The following is a 14,779-nucleotide window of genomic DNA, read 5'->3' as shown; positions in this document are numbered from 1 at the left end:
TCCCCTCCATCTCAAAGCTAATCTAGGCTTTAGCTGATCCATTAACTTACAGGTATCAAAATTTTCTGCAAACAAACAAACATTATAATAACTTAGTAAGCTCATCTATCCCATGAAGACAGGCTGAGAGTTGGGGTTGTTCAGCTTGGAGAAAAGAAGGCTCCAGAGATCGTTAGAGCAGCATTTCAGTACTTGAAGGAGGCTACAGGAGGGCTGGAGGGGAACTTTTTACAAGGGCTTGTAATGACAGGATGAGGGATAGTGGCTTCAAACTGGAAGAAACTCAATTTAGATTAGACATTAGGCATGTTCCATGAGGCAGTGGAACATGTTGCCCAGATACATTGTGAAGTCTTCAAGCCTGGAGTGTTCAAAGCCACGATGGATGGGGCCTTGAGCAGCCTGGACTAGTAAGAGGTGTAGTAGGAGGAACTAGATCATCTTTAAGGTCCCTTCCAACCCAAACCATTTCGTGATTCCATGATTGACACTATTAGGGCTACACAAGGGATATATAAGACACTTTGGCAATGCATGTTAGAGTTCAATACAGAGTAAGTTCACTTGTAAAATGAGCACCAGGATTTTTGAGAGGAGGAGAGATGGAGAAATTGGTTAATTTTCCTTTTCCTCCCCTGAAAGACTTGCAGGAAAGTAAGAGCTTCTGCTCTGGCAAGGACTGAGCAAAGAGAAGGAGCCACTATCCCAGGACAACAACATACATGTGGCAACTATGGAGCAAGATGAGAGTTCACATCAGTTCTTCAGTTGTGCAGGTATTTATACAGCCACCTTCTGTTCTTAAACATGAGATCCAGTGCTTCATGAGGAAGCCATTTCCCTCCCTATTATAACTTAGTTTGATAATCTTAACCTGTAGATTTGAGGACATAACATCCCTGACATTCTGAAATGAATAGATGCAAAGTAGCTTTTTTAAACAGTAAATTAAGGTCAAGCCAAGTGATTAATGTGGTACACTGATTTTGTTCCAAAATCAGCAGCTGCTTTATATGAAATGCTTCATTTCTCTTCAACAGCAAATCACAAAAAGTAGAAATCACTCCCACACAAGTCTTTTAAAGTTCATGAGCAGCACAAAATAACCTGCTGTCCCTGAACAGTACAAGTGTCCTCAGATGAACCACTCCTATACAACGAACACGATATGCTTTTACAAATATTCACTTAATGAGCTTCTGAACAGTTCAGAAAATGGCAAGTTCGAAAAGCAAACCAATGCCTATGAAAGACAAATAAAATACAACTTTTCTGTTGTCTTCTAGATATCACTATAGGTGGCAGTCAGATGAAGCCAGCCCACACACGCTTCATGGATATTTTATAGCAACTGGCTCAAAGGACTTGGCAGCAGATCTCGTACCTCTATGCAGAACACAGATTGAAAATACAAGTGACAGTAGCTTCTCATGACGGTGGAGTAGCAGAACAGCAGATTGTTCAAATCAGCCTCACTCAATCACACCAGCACGTCTTTGTTATGTATTCTCATCAGAGAAATACTTGGCAATGCTCAGATATAAATCATCAGCAGCTTTTTGGATCACTTCTTTTAATGTAGAATCATCACAAACTTTTTTGGAACGAGGGTGCTTTGCTTTTCAGAAACATCATGTGCTGCTCAGGCAGATGGCTTGGCTAGGACACTTTGCAGTTTGAAAGTGGCCTCCAGTCAGATGTAAAATGAAAAACAGAAATCAGCAAGTGTTTCTGAGATCACACAACAAAAATGAAGCAGTTGTTGGAAGACACAGGGTCATGAAGTAGCCTGCCTCGTTCACTGATCTCAGCCCCAGGGTTAAATGCTGCCTCAGTGATTTGATTTCTAAGCGGGATTAATTGGTAGCTTTGCTCTCATTCTTGGCAGTTACGTCGCCACTGCAGCCAGCAATATTTGGCACTGGAACAGGCGGACTTCACCTTGCTCCTGTTCACAGTTCCACTCTTCCACACAGCCTAAAAGAGACTACACACGCAAGTAAGGCAAGCAGGAAACAGTTCTTACAGCCAATAAAAGCTAAGGTTGGAAAGTGCCCAGGGAACAAACCACCCCTTCAGTCAGAACTTCAGAACTAAAAAAACACAGATAAGTCTGTGAGAAAAAGTTGGAGTTTGGGTTTTTGCCAGAAGAAGATTGCTGAACTCCTGTTCCATCAGCCCAGAATACGGTAGCACCATGCCATTCAGGGCTGGTTTGCTGTTCTTTTTAAGCTATGTAGTAACTCATACCTAAGGAGAAAATGATGAAGAAATTATTCCCTCACACCATTTGTCAGGGAAGCGTGATTTGAGCAGTTGTATGGTACTCTTTACACACTAGAAGCTTTGTAAAGAGGACAGTTCACTGCCTGAAGGTTACTGTGCTTGCTCTCTCACTGACAGGTAACAAAACTGCCCTCCAAACCAAGATACCCCGGTACTCCCCGTTTCAGCCCTGAGTTCAAAGAAAACACATTGATAACTCTGACCCTGTGCTCCACCCAGAACTAGAATGCCATCCAGCTCTAACCTAGCACCCTCTGCGTCCCTGTCTCTTGACAAGAGGCAACACATACAAACGTGGAAAGTTCCATCTAAACATGAGGAGGAACTTTTTTTTACTGTGGGGGTGTTGGAGCCCTAAAGCAGGCTGCCCAGAGAGGCTGTGGAGTTTTCTTCTCCGGAGAGACTCTAAGCCCACCTGGCCACTGCAGGCTGCTGTGGGTGGCCCTGGTTCAGCAGGCAGTTGGACTGGACGATCTCCAGAGGTCACTTCCAACCCTTACCCTTCCTGTGATTCTGTGACAGACCACAGACAGAGCCTGTTACAGCTATATTCTGCACTGTACACACCAATCAGCATGCAGAACCCAGGCCTTGTTCCTTGACAACAAAACCAAATCCCAGAGGTGTGGTGAAGAAGTGAGGCAGGGGCTGTGCTGCTTGACATGCTGAGACCCAACTCCCCACGGTCACTCCATATGCGTCAGGAGCTTGATTCAACACTGCTCTGCTCTACTTTCCGAGCAGCGTGGTCATTGAATGAGGGTTGAATCAGGCCCCTCAAGTATAAATGGATCATCTAAAGTTAAGCACACTACTCTATGTGGAAAAAATGCAAACCCTACTTTAAAACAGGAGCATAGAGAGAGAGGCTGAAAGCGGGCAGCAGAGAGACCAGCTCTCCTGTGCAGGAGAACAGATAGCCTGTTCTCTGCCTCCCTTTTCACTGCAAACCTTCCACTAGCTGTGTGTGTTTTGGACCCCTTCCCACCCTACCATCACTTCCTGTCTGAGTCTGCAGCCCATGGCAACAGCAGAAAACTGGAGTGCAAGCTTGCAGATGGTGGTAGGCCAAATGCCCTCTGCCAAGTGACTATCTTCTGCCGCAACACATTATCCGAGACCTGGCTATATAGCAAGAGCTACCTTCCTGCTAAGACATTATATGGATTTTCATTTACAAGTTGTGCTTGCCTTGGGGCAGCTCTGGCCGTCTGCGGTCTACACAAACAATCGTGCAGCCCTTATGTACACATCATCATTCTTAAAAGGAAAATTATATTCTGAGCTGCTCTCAAGGTAGAAGAAAATGAACCCAGTTTTAGCACTCAATTCCTGCAGGTTTAAAACCAAAGCAAAACAGTCCCCTACCCACATGCACCAGTGCTGAGGTGCAGCAGATGCATCATTCCACAAAATAACTGACGACAAAGCTGCATCTCTGTGTCTGCAACAAAAATACAAGACCCAAGATTATACACACAGAGAATAGGTTCCAGAAAAAATCCCAAGGAATTTCCATTGAGTAGTGTTAGACATGAATCTTTTCTGAGTGGCTTTAATATTAGACTGCATCTGGCATTGCCACAAGAGGGCTGGGGGAAGAAGGACACGCAGCTTTTAGAGGAATTCCATTAACAAGAGCATGCCAGGCACCCATATTGCACTCACTGGTGTGGCTATGAAATTCAGTATAAAAATGGTTTAAACCCCTCCTGTCCCAGCACATGCTACAGGACATCCAAGTTTTCCATGGAATAAATGGTCACCACGGAAGCTTCTCCCACCTTGAGGTGTAAAGCCTTGAAATGTATTGCAAATTACTAAACCAAAACTACTTCAGACCAACATGTGGCCTCAATCCAAGTGATTCCAGCGCAAAAGCCTAGGCAGCTGCTTCAGAAAAGAATCCAGTCCTTTCTGATAAGCAAAGTAATGCCTATGCTATTGTTAGCTTTATTCCATGATGAAACTCTCTGGTCTCTCGGAACTGGCAAACAAGCCCATTGGACACCCCCCCCCCCCCCCCAAGCCTGTTTCACAACTCTGATCAATTTTCCTGAATTTCTGCCTTTTACTTCTATCTTCTACCTCCTAACAGGTAGAAGCACTGTTCAGAACTAAGAGTCACAAACCCACCCTGGAACCTTTCCAGGTCAAATTGCTTGGAGCACTGAGAGCCCTCATCTAAGCTGCAAGGGCTTAGACTAGATCACCTTAAAGGTCACTTCCAACCCAAACCAGCCTGTGATTTTACGGTTGTATTCTGCATACTGACCAAAACTCCACTGAAGGGAAGGCAGCTGATGCGTTTGGCTCCAGCAAGGTCAGCCTTTAAGCACTTCTGGCATGGATTTTGAGCATGCTTTTGGGGGCACTTCATAGAATCACAGAATCAACCAGGTTGGAAGAGACCTCCAAGATCATCCAGTCCAACCTAGCACCCAGCCCTATCCAGTCAACCAGACCATGGCACCGAGTGCCTCATACAGGCTTTTCTTGAACACCTCCAGGGACAGTGCCTCCACCCACCACCTCCCTGGGCAGCCCATTCCAATGCCAGTCACTCTCTCTGTGAACAACTTCCTCCTAACATCCAGCCTATATTTCCCCTGGCACAACTTGAGACTGTGTCCCCTTATTCTATTGCTGGTTGCCTGGAAGAAGAGGCCACCCCCCACCTGGCTACAGTGTCCCTTCAGGTAGCTGTAGACAGCAATGAGCTCCGCGCTGAGCCTCCTCTTCTCCAGACTGAACCCCAGCTCCCTCAGCCTCTCCTCATAGGGTTTGTGTTCCAGGCCCTTCACCAGCTTTGTTGCCCTTCTCTGGACATGTTCCAGCACCTCAACATCTCTGACAACTGTTCTGACAAATGTCCTACCTGATGATCTTACTGTCATCATCCTCAAATATCCTCTAAGTTCAAACAAAACCGTTACTCAGTCAAGCCATTAATTTCCATATATATTGTCACAACATAAAAGAACTTTTCATATCACTTATTGGGGAAATAACAAAAAAAGTAAAACACAAAATAAATACCCCCAAACACCCATGAGCCCTTATCCAAGCTTTAGAAGTTTGTGTATATTTCATTCTGTAGTCAGTAGTTTATTACAAAGAAGTAATAAAAATTGTGTCTTGGTTGCCCACTGTGAGAGTTTTCCATCTTCTTCCCCCCACTCAAACTATCACTTCAGTAAGAGTACCCAAAAGGCACTTTATAAATCTGATACAACTGAAAAGTACTGAAAACCATACTAAGACCACAATAAAACTGCATCTGTTCAAGTCTGGAGAGATTTTTTTAATGATCTTTAGACTAAACAAAACTGCTACTGCCAGCTGAGTGCAAGGGCAGGGGGCAAGATAACGTTCAAGCTGAAGAGCAGAAAATCAGTGTACCGTTACCCAGACATCGCATCCACCCCCAGAGAGGAAGTATATTTCATTATACATTGTCTCTTATGTTATTACAGCATACCTCCATCCGCAGCATTTTGGTCAGACCTGTGGTATTCTCTAAGGAATTGGCACAAAAACTGAAAAGAAAAAAAAAAAGGAAGGAAGCTTCTCAACTTTTTGTGATGCAGAAACAGGCGAGCCCTTCACACCACACACTGGTCCATCGGTGGCACTATGGCTCACATTACTGAGCCTTCCCAAATTCAGCACACAGTAACACACTTCACAAAGACACTTCTGAAGTCACCACCCCAGAGGAATGGCTCCTCACAACCCTCCCAGCATCTTGACACCACTCCCCACACTTCTGGGAAGATACTGAGCGGTCTGAAGAGCATTCTCTGTCTCACCATTGCCATCAGGAATCAGGACCCCCTTACCTTCAAGGGCTTTGACTAAAAGTCAGGCTAACATCTTACAATGAGTCTGCAGCGGCCTACCCCATAATAAGTTACTGATTAAGCTGCTGTTCCCACACCATGAAATCTGGTACAGATGCAAGACTTGGTGAGAAGAAACCGGCCTGGTACCAAGGGTCCATATGTGCCCCCTCTGACGAAGGCTTCCACTGCTTAAGAGCATCATCTGGGAACCAAAGAACGGAGCTGCTCTCACCAGAGACTGATGTTTTGGCATTGCTAAGGAAACAGTGGACTCAAGTGAACTTTGCTTGTTATAATATCATTGTAATGCCCAAACGCACCTCCTGGCCTCAGGCTACCTGCCTCCAGGGCAGTCCATGCCTTGGGCCTGCCTCCTTCGGCGGAGAGCAACCCTGAAGCACTGCTCCTTGAACACGTGTCATGGTGGTGGGCAGGAACAGCAGGGAGAGGGGAGCTTGGTCAGTGGCAGGGGTGAAGTTGAATATAAAAGGAGATCTCCCTAGCAACAGGTGACAGTTCAAGAGCCCCAAGAACACCAAGGGCTTCTGCTCAAGCTCTCAACTTCACCTCTGCACTTCACTACAACAGCAGAGGTCTCTTCCAGCAAGAAGAAGAAAGAAGGCTACAACAAGAAGAGGAGGAGGACCAGCAGGACCAGACCTTGGGACCAGAGAGAGCTCTTTGGGACCCTTGCATTGTTGGTGGCTAAAGGAACTCTTCCCCTTTCCTCTCCTCAGTTCACTTTTCCCCCTTTCTCTTCTCACTCATCTCTATTTCTTAAGGCCAAACAATAGAATCATCCAGGCTGGAAGAGACCCCCAAGCTCATCCAGTCCAACCTAGCACCCAGCCCTATCCAGTCAACCAGACCATGGCACTAAATGCCTCATCCAGGCTTTGCTTGAACACCTCCAGGCATGGCAACTCCACCACCTCCCTGGGCAGCCCATTCCAATACCAATCACTCTCTCTGCCAACAACTTCCTCCTAACAGCCAGCCTAGACCTCCCCTGGCACAACTTGAGGCTGTGTCCCCTTGTTCTATTGCTGAGTTTCCCTGCTGACTGAAGTAAAACCCCTTGGCATGAGTTGCCTGTGGTTGGCACTTTGAAGTCACACTGATGAACCACCACGAGTCCACTGTTCGGACCATGACACACTATTTCAGGTTAAAAGAAGCTATAAGATCATCAGTGGGTCATCTAAGTGGAATCAAAGTTAAAGATGAGTGGACTGTATAAAAGCAACTAGAAAACCAGGGTTTTACTTTTGTCTCCTAGGTTTGACATGATTGTGCATTGCACAGAGATCTGGGTAGTTATTTAACCAAGACTGAATTCTACTCAATTCTATTAAAACATCAAAAACCTGAAGCAGTTTGAAGAAAGAATGAGGCAAAAACTGGCCTGTTTTCTATTTCAGCTGCATGCCAGTACTCAGCTGTTGCCCTTCATCTGAAATAGTAATATGCTTTGCTGACATGCAGTAAAAGATCAGAAGAAAATCTATTTACTGTCATCTTGGAAAGAATCAAGAAAAAATAAAGAACGATATAGGAGCAAGAAAATAATACAATTATGCCTCTGAATGTCATAATGTCCAAGTCTCAGCACAAACACAGACTCACAATCTTTGTTCTCCAGGTCTTAGGCAGCAGATTGGGCTAGAAATGAAGTAACAGAAGTACCCAGTATGGACTGTAATGTTATAAACACTGAACAATGTGACAAGCAGATTATATTTTCCATCGTGTTCCTCTCCCCTCGTCCCTGAAATATCACAAACCACATTTACTTTGACCTTGCGCAGCCCCACAGCAGATTTATCATTTGTTAGAAATCTAAGGCATGAACTGGAAAGCTGGTCTGAAATGTTTACTGGGGTGCGGTGCTCGGCCCCTACTTCACGATGATACCACAAATACCCTTCATCATCTCAAGCATTTGGTGCTACTATGCAAACCTTACAGTAATTACTTAGGCAAAAAAAAAAAAGGAGGAAAACTAGAAAACATGCTTAAGTCAAGACTTCTTCAATTTTTGGACAGGGAGCATCAAATACAGTCTCCTGACAGACTGCTGTGGCAGAAAAAACCACAAACACAGTCACTTTGATCACCTGGAGACACCTCTAACATTCTGGGGTTTTTTAATAAAATAAAAAATAATCAGGGCTTAAACTCCAATTTCACTTTCATAGAGTTGCCACGTAGCTGACTCGCTACTTGTGCCTAAAATAAACAGATTAGTGGAGGTGCATATTCCCAGTATAAGTCAGTGCAGAGAGAAACCTTCACATAAAATACATGTATGATGCACACTGATCCCAAATGCTTTGCCTTCTACTGTCTCTATCACTCCACAGCCTTGAAAGCACTCTGCACAGATGACTACATGCAACCCTGCAGCACCCTCTGGAAGCTGCTATTTTGATCAGTTTTGCTCAGGTTAAGCAGCCTGCTGAACAAAGACGTTTTCAGGAAGAAATGGTCCAGTAATAATAATTACCTCACCAGAACAAGCTGAACAAGTGCTTACAACTAGCCTTTGAGTTGCCCGGATAAAACCCACACCAGGAACATTAGACAGCTTTTGCTCGGTCAACAGGAAGAAGGTAAATACATTCACAGCAATCCCTGTGAGCTGATTTAATGATTCTCAGAGGTCACTGTCCAGTATCTCAGCTCTACTCAGTATCAGTTTCAACCAAATATTAAGATCATAGTAAAGACCAATCCAAACAAATATCCCCCAGAAGATGACCACAAAACACATCAGCTAGACTATAGTTAATGAAATCACATCATTAAGTAGCAGGTTTTGAGCACATGAGGAGGAAGTTTAAAATTCTAAGGGATTGTCACCTACAAATAACACATAAATAGGCTTTAATAGACAAGGACTTTATAGCTCAGACTTCCACTTAACTTGAATGGAAATGACTGATCTCTAGTTTCCACCCTTGAAGACATTACTAGTTACAACAGACCTCTCCCTCTTATTTTCTCACTATCAACTCTCTCCCATGTATCCCACGCTCACAAAAGCTGCAGCCACCACCCTAGCAGGCTGCAGGCAGACATATTAATTATGGGTTGACAAACAACCCTCAGATGTGCCCTGCCCATGGCTGGTCTGTCCCAGTGCTGGTCTCACCTTGCCCCAGTTGCCAAGCATACCAAATCACACCCACCATAGCCAGAAGTTTCCTACAGACCAGAATGAAGTCATAACCAAGCTGGAACTGTGAGCTCAGCCAGAAACAAGTCTGGATGTGTTTGGCAAAGGAACAAACCTTTCCACATTTGTGCGTCCTTTCCTCTTTCTATTATTGCTTTCTTGTGACAAGGCCTGCACTAACAAGAAGACTCCACTTACAAGGCTTTCCTCACTCATAAATGCACTATCCAGAATGCTTCAATTGAGTTAGATGCTCTCAACAAGGTCCAGGAGCTTTTTTAGTTTTAAATGCAAGAGAAGGAATCGGAGCTTTGTCAAAACATTTTTGTCCCAGTTTGTAAATTAAGGAAGCGTCCTGGAGGCACTTACATTCAAAATAACATGTAAACTAACCCCATTAAAACAAGGAGAAATTACTGATTTTACTCTTTTGTTCACAGCCTGAATTCTCATAGTTCAATGCGAGCAAATGGACATTTCTTATTCAGACTGCTGCTGGAGCACAACGGCACCTCTGCAACCGTTTGCATGTTTAACAGCACAACAGCAGATGTTAGCATGCACCTCCCTGGGCAGCCTGTTCAGATGCCTGAGAACCCTTTCTGGGAAGAAAGTTTTCCTAATGCTCAAGCTGAACATCCCCTGGCACAACATGAGGCCATTCCTCTTGTCCTCTTTCTTGCTGCATGTGAGAAGAGGCCAACCCATGATGCATGACTGTATCATACACCTCCGTGTAATTACGAACAGAAAACAGAAGGGATACTCCAACTCGCACAACGTTTTTTGGGGTTGTTCTACCCTCTAGCAGCCATGTTGTTCAGTAGCTGCTTGTCATTTTTGCTGCTTTTGTGTCCTTTTCTTCCCAGCTTGCACTGCTTTATTTTTCCAATATTCCACCTAGACTCTGTATAAAAAGACTTTGCCTTGGAGGCATTAACACATCCAGGGAGCTCCACAGACACAACTCCTCACGGTCACCGGCTCAGGTGACATTCCTCCTTCCAAGGCAGAGAGCCTGAGTCCCAAGTATGAAGTCAGAAGTCACACTGACAGCAGAAAATGCCTCATAGAAGCAGCAAACAGTTGATTAAGGAACAGCTTGATGGAAAGGGTGGCTAAATCAGCAAAGCACCAAGTATTTCTTTTAAATTAGTATCAAAATTCTCCTCAGACATTCACCCTTCAGACACAACATGATGTGTTGATTATAACATTTGCTACAATACAGAGTATAAGCTTTCAGCCTCTTTAAGAGCAGCGTCTGGACTATGGCCTTTGATGGGAGATTAGGTACTGAAGACATACACACCTAACCTGCAGTCTCTGAAGACTTCACGAGATTTATATATTCAGTTACTGTTTCTCAGGCTGCAAAGAAGGACACTGTCCCGACCTAATAATGAAAACAGTATTCAACAGATCATGACGCCAGAAAGGTCTATTATGATAATTCAGTGCAATCTTCTACACAGTACACTGCCATGGGTTTCATCCAGAGATTGCTACGCTCGACTGAAGTTAGAAACTTAACCTCCAAGTGCTTTTTATCTCTAACATCAAACTCAGGGCTATAAATCAAAACATTTTGCTTGTATGCCAACTTCACAATTTACAAGCACTCCATTAAAATGCTCTTACTAGAAAAGAAAAAAAAATGACAGTAAAGCCAGTTTTCCTGTTCCTTATACTGCAATAAATCCAGTTATTTTACCACTAGATCTACTTCAGATTTAAATGAAAGTAAAAGAGACAATCATTTGAAAGCACTGTGGAGAATGATGTCAGTACTACTCATTTACAATCCCTAGAGAGAGAATAAGTAAGTTATTTCAAGTGGTTTTTGCATTCCTATAATACCATTTCTGTTCTTACAGATGCAAGAAAAGCCATTTAGAAGATGCATTGACTTGCATCAGGTAAAATATTAGTGACAGACTGCCACAGGAAATTGCAGGATGCTTCATGTGTGGTTTGATTCAATTTCTGGACTTAAAAAATGCATTCAGTTACTGACAGCATTGATCTGAAAGATGGGAACAACAAAAGACGCAACAGAAGCCAATCCTTCCACAGCCAGTGGGAGCGTTATCATAACTGACCATTTGGTGGTTTGAATATTTATAAGTGTTTTCCTGCACAGCCCACTCCTGTTCCCGTTGAACACCAGCTTCCATTCATTTGTGGCATTTCTTCCAAGGACATTTCTCTCAAGGAAAAAGAAAAAGCTGTGAGGGACTGACTCTTCTTCATTTTACACAGAGAACCTGTGTGGCAGGAGCACCAAGTAGAAAATGTCTAAAGCACATGCCTTACTTCACAACAGCACAATATTTTACTTCAGTTTCCCTAAAGTTTCCTCTTTTAGGACCTGGTGACAAATACTGCCATGGTTCAGAAAGAATGAGGGCAAGTGTTTCGGCAGAGGACAAAACATCCTCATACCTTTAAAGTCTTCCATCTAAAAGCATTTAGTTAAAAATATAGATGCATATGTCTGACTTTTAAAGTCACAGTTCTGTCTTGTACCAGTGCCAAGAGCACATCCCAAAGGGCTATTCAGATTTATTTCACACAACTTCAGTAACACTGCCAGCATAGAGAGGGCAGCTAGAGTGCACAAGAGAGGTTTTGTGAGCACTCTAAGAGCAGCCATCCTCTTATGCTTTAATTTGAACCACACTGATCCAGTGGTGACAGTGGTGAACGCACCCATATACTACCTGAGTTGTGACATTATTGCTTCGGTGTGGGAGAACTGCAAGCAAGCAGTGCACCCAAGGAGCAGAAGCTGAGTCAGCCCTTTTCTGACAGTTTCATTACTGAGTTCACCTGAGGTACATTTTTTTCCCCCTCAAAAAAACCCTGCTCCATTACTTGTCTCTTGTGATAAGATTATCTTTTCGAGAGGACCAAACCACTTGGCATTATAAAGAGTTAAATCAGAAAGGTATTAAGCATGGAATATCTGACCTTGGTAACCATAAAGACAGCAGAAGTCATGAAACTCTGTATAGTACACAGAAGAATTTTCTAAATTGAATGTTTCTTTACATTTTCCTTGGAAAAATATGGTACTGCTCAGTGTGAAAATGCAAGATAAACAATGCATCCTCTTCACAGAGCTGTCGTGACTTAAGCCTTTCAAATTGCTCCTCAGTCTCCGAGGAAGATGCCAACATTCCTTTATCTGCTTATTTCCTTCTGTTTTCTAAACAAATTACAGAGGTAAGCATCTTAATGCTACGTTATTCTCATTACTCATATACTCAACTTTGCAAGCCAAGCACAAGCTCTTATTTAGTGCAGAGGTTAATTACAACACAGGTTTCTGATGAGCTTGAAGGAGGTCTAAGAAACATGTAGTTGTAAGTTTTTAGTCAGAAGCTGAATTTCACTATTGCAATTTTTTTACAAAGTGTTGTTTTCCCTCTCCAAGCTGTACTTGGGAACAGCATCTTTAATACAAAACTGACAGACATTGACTATAATGTAAGTGTTGCTGAAAGCAGCTTGCAAAGCACATTTCATTCTATGGTTACAGAGAAGCATATTTACATGCCACTGAAGAGTGAAAATGCCCAAAACAGTAGCTGGTATAAAGTCAGGAGATGTTTTGGTTTTTTTTTAGGACAAAAGGGCTTGGTTTCCCATAGCCTCTGCACCCTGTATGAACTGGTACCTCTTAAGAATAAAAGCAGGATAATTCTTTTTTTGGTGAAGCTGTCACATCTGCTTTACGTACACACAAACCATAACTAGGTTTAATTCACACGAAAAGAAAAAAACAACCAACCCACTCACCCAAGCCCTATTTTCACTGTAAAGCCTGCAAGTATGAAAAGAAAATGTAGAATGGATCTTACCATTAGCATTTTTCCCACAGATGAGATGCTCATAAGGTTGCAACACTCCCCAAAGTTCTGCATCATTGTTGATAACCATCTCCAGGATTTCCGCTGAGATCTCCCCTCCTCCACCATCTGGGCTCTGACTCGCCAAAACCCTAGCCCTGATCTCTTCTACAAGGTTTTCCACGCAAGCAGTTAAAGAGATGGCTGCATACTCATGAATCCTGACTGAGATCCTAGTGTCTACCATCCACCTGAAGAACCTCCCCACTGAAAAGGTGAGGCCACATCGAGCTGATTTACCTTTCCTCAGTCTGTCTCCTGCACTCATGCTGTACAGAGAGAGAGCTTTGACAGTCGCCAGGACACAGCTTTCTGACAAGGACCAGCTCTGTATGAGCTTGATCGCGCTTTGCACCTCGAACCTGGTGCACTTGGAATGCATGACGCTGAGCCGCTGTGCTTCCCTGGACACCCTGATCAAGGCGCGCCTCAGTAACTGCGAGAGCCGCCTGACAGCTTCCTGAGAAAAGCTTCTGGTACTGCCATCTCCTTTCCCTTTTCTAAGTATTCTTCCAATGTCTTCATCAGTCCAAGGATATTCCTCTAGATCCGGCAGCTTAGGACACTTGGAGAAGATGTCTGCAACCTCGGGGTCTTCCGCCAGAACAGTGTTCACGGTATCCCAGCTGTTATTCCTACTGTTCATGGAGCCCGAGTAGCACCACCAGTTGCCTCTGTGCTGAGAAGAGGTAAAGGCTTGGGAGTTGGACTTGGAAGAAGAGAGACTAAGAGATCTGCAGGAATCCCCTGCCCCATAACCAGAGTCCAAAGTTAAATCCTCCAGGGTCTTCAGCGTAGAGCTGTATATGCCAGCCATAGGAAAGACGGGCTACGCCAACCGCAAAGAGCACGAAAAGTGAGGCTGGTGCAGATGCCTCCCGCGCTTACCGAGCCAGAGCCGCCTGCCCCACCAGCAGCTCGGGAGGATTTGCAGCACAGTGGGAAGGAGCCCTCCCCACACGCCCGCTCCGCCGACGAACTAACTCCATCCCGCAAGGAGGCTGTGCTCAGCCATCTTCTGCCTCGGGAGGGGGACGTCTGGCAACAGCTGGCGGTGGGGAGCCGAGTCCCGGGCCCGACGGTCTGCTGCCCGCGCGGGGCGGCGGGCGCGGGGCAGTGCGCAGGAGCCGCTCGGCAGGACCCTCGGCAACGGCTCCGGCTCGGCTCCTGCGCGCGGCTCTGCCGGGACGCCGCGCACTGCCGCATGCAAATGACCTATGAGAAGAACGCACCAATCAGCGACGCCGACAGAGACGGCCTACGCCAATGAAATCCGACCTGGGCGGTCACTGTGTGAACAGCGCGAGAGGGCGGGGTAAGGGCCGGACGAGGCGGGCGGCGCCGCGGAACCCAGCCCCAGGCGGCTGCCCTTGGCACCGGCTCCGCTGGCCTGGCGTAACTGCCCGCCCTCCCAACTGCGCACGACTGGGCCAAATGCATTTTGTTTTGATGCATTTATTTCTTTCTTATAAATGTTATTTTAATACATTTTGATTCATTTCTGTACATTTTACTTTAATACATTTATTTCATTCATACGAAATAAGAATGGGACC

At 44.7% G+C, this 14,779-nt stretch overlaps 1 protein-coding gene across 1 annotated transcript in view; it reads right to left on the bottom strand.

The window, feature by feature from the left end:
• ABTB2 (ankyrin repeat and BTB domain containing 2) overlaps positions 1-14,423 on the bottom strand; it is a 142,127-nt gene extending 127,704 nt beyond the window's left edge. Inside the window, exon 1 of the mRNA XM_064162968.1 lies at positions 13,176-14,423. Coding sequence (XP_064019038.1) covers positions 13,176-14,040 — 865 coding nt within the window. The 5' untranslated portion in view covers positions 14,041-14,423. The remainder of the gene's footprint in view (positions 1-13,175) is intronic.
• Between the last annotated feature and the right edge of the window lie 356 nt (positions 14,424-14,779).

The sequence above is a fragment of the Pogoniulus pusillus genome, chromosome 24 (assembly GCF_015220805.1).
Source record: "Pogoniulus pusillus isolate bPogPus1 chromosome 24, bPogPus1.pri, whole genome shotgun sequence".
Taxonomy (NCBI): domain Eukaryota; kingdom Metazoa; phylum Chordata; class Aves; order Piciformes; family Lybiidae; genus Pogoniulus; species Pogoniulus pusillus.
This window is presented reverse-complemented; position numbering and strand designations above follow the sequence as displayed.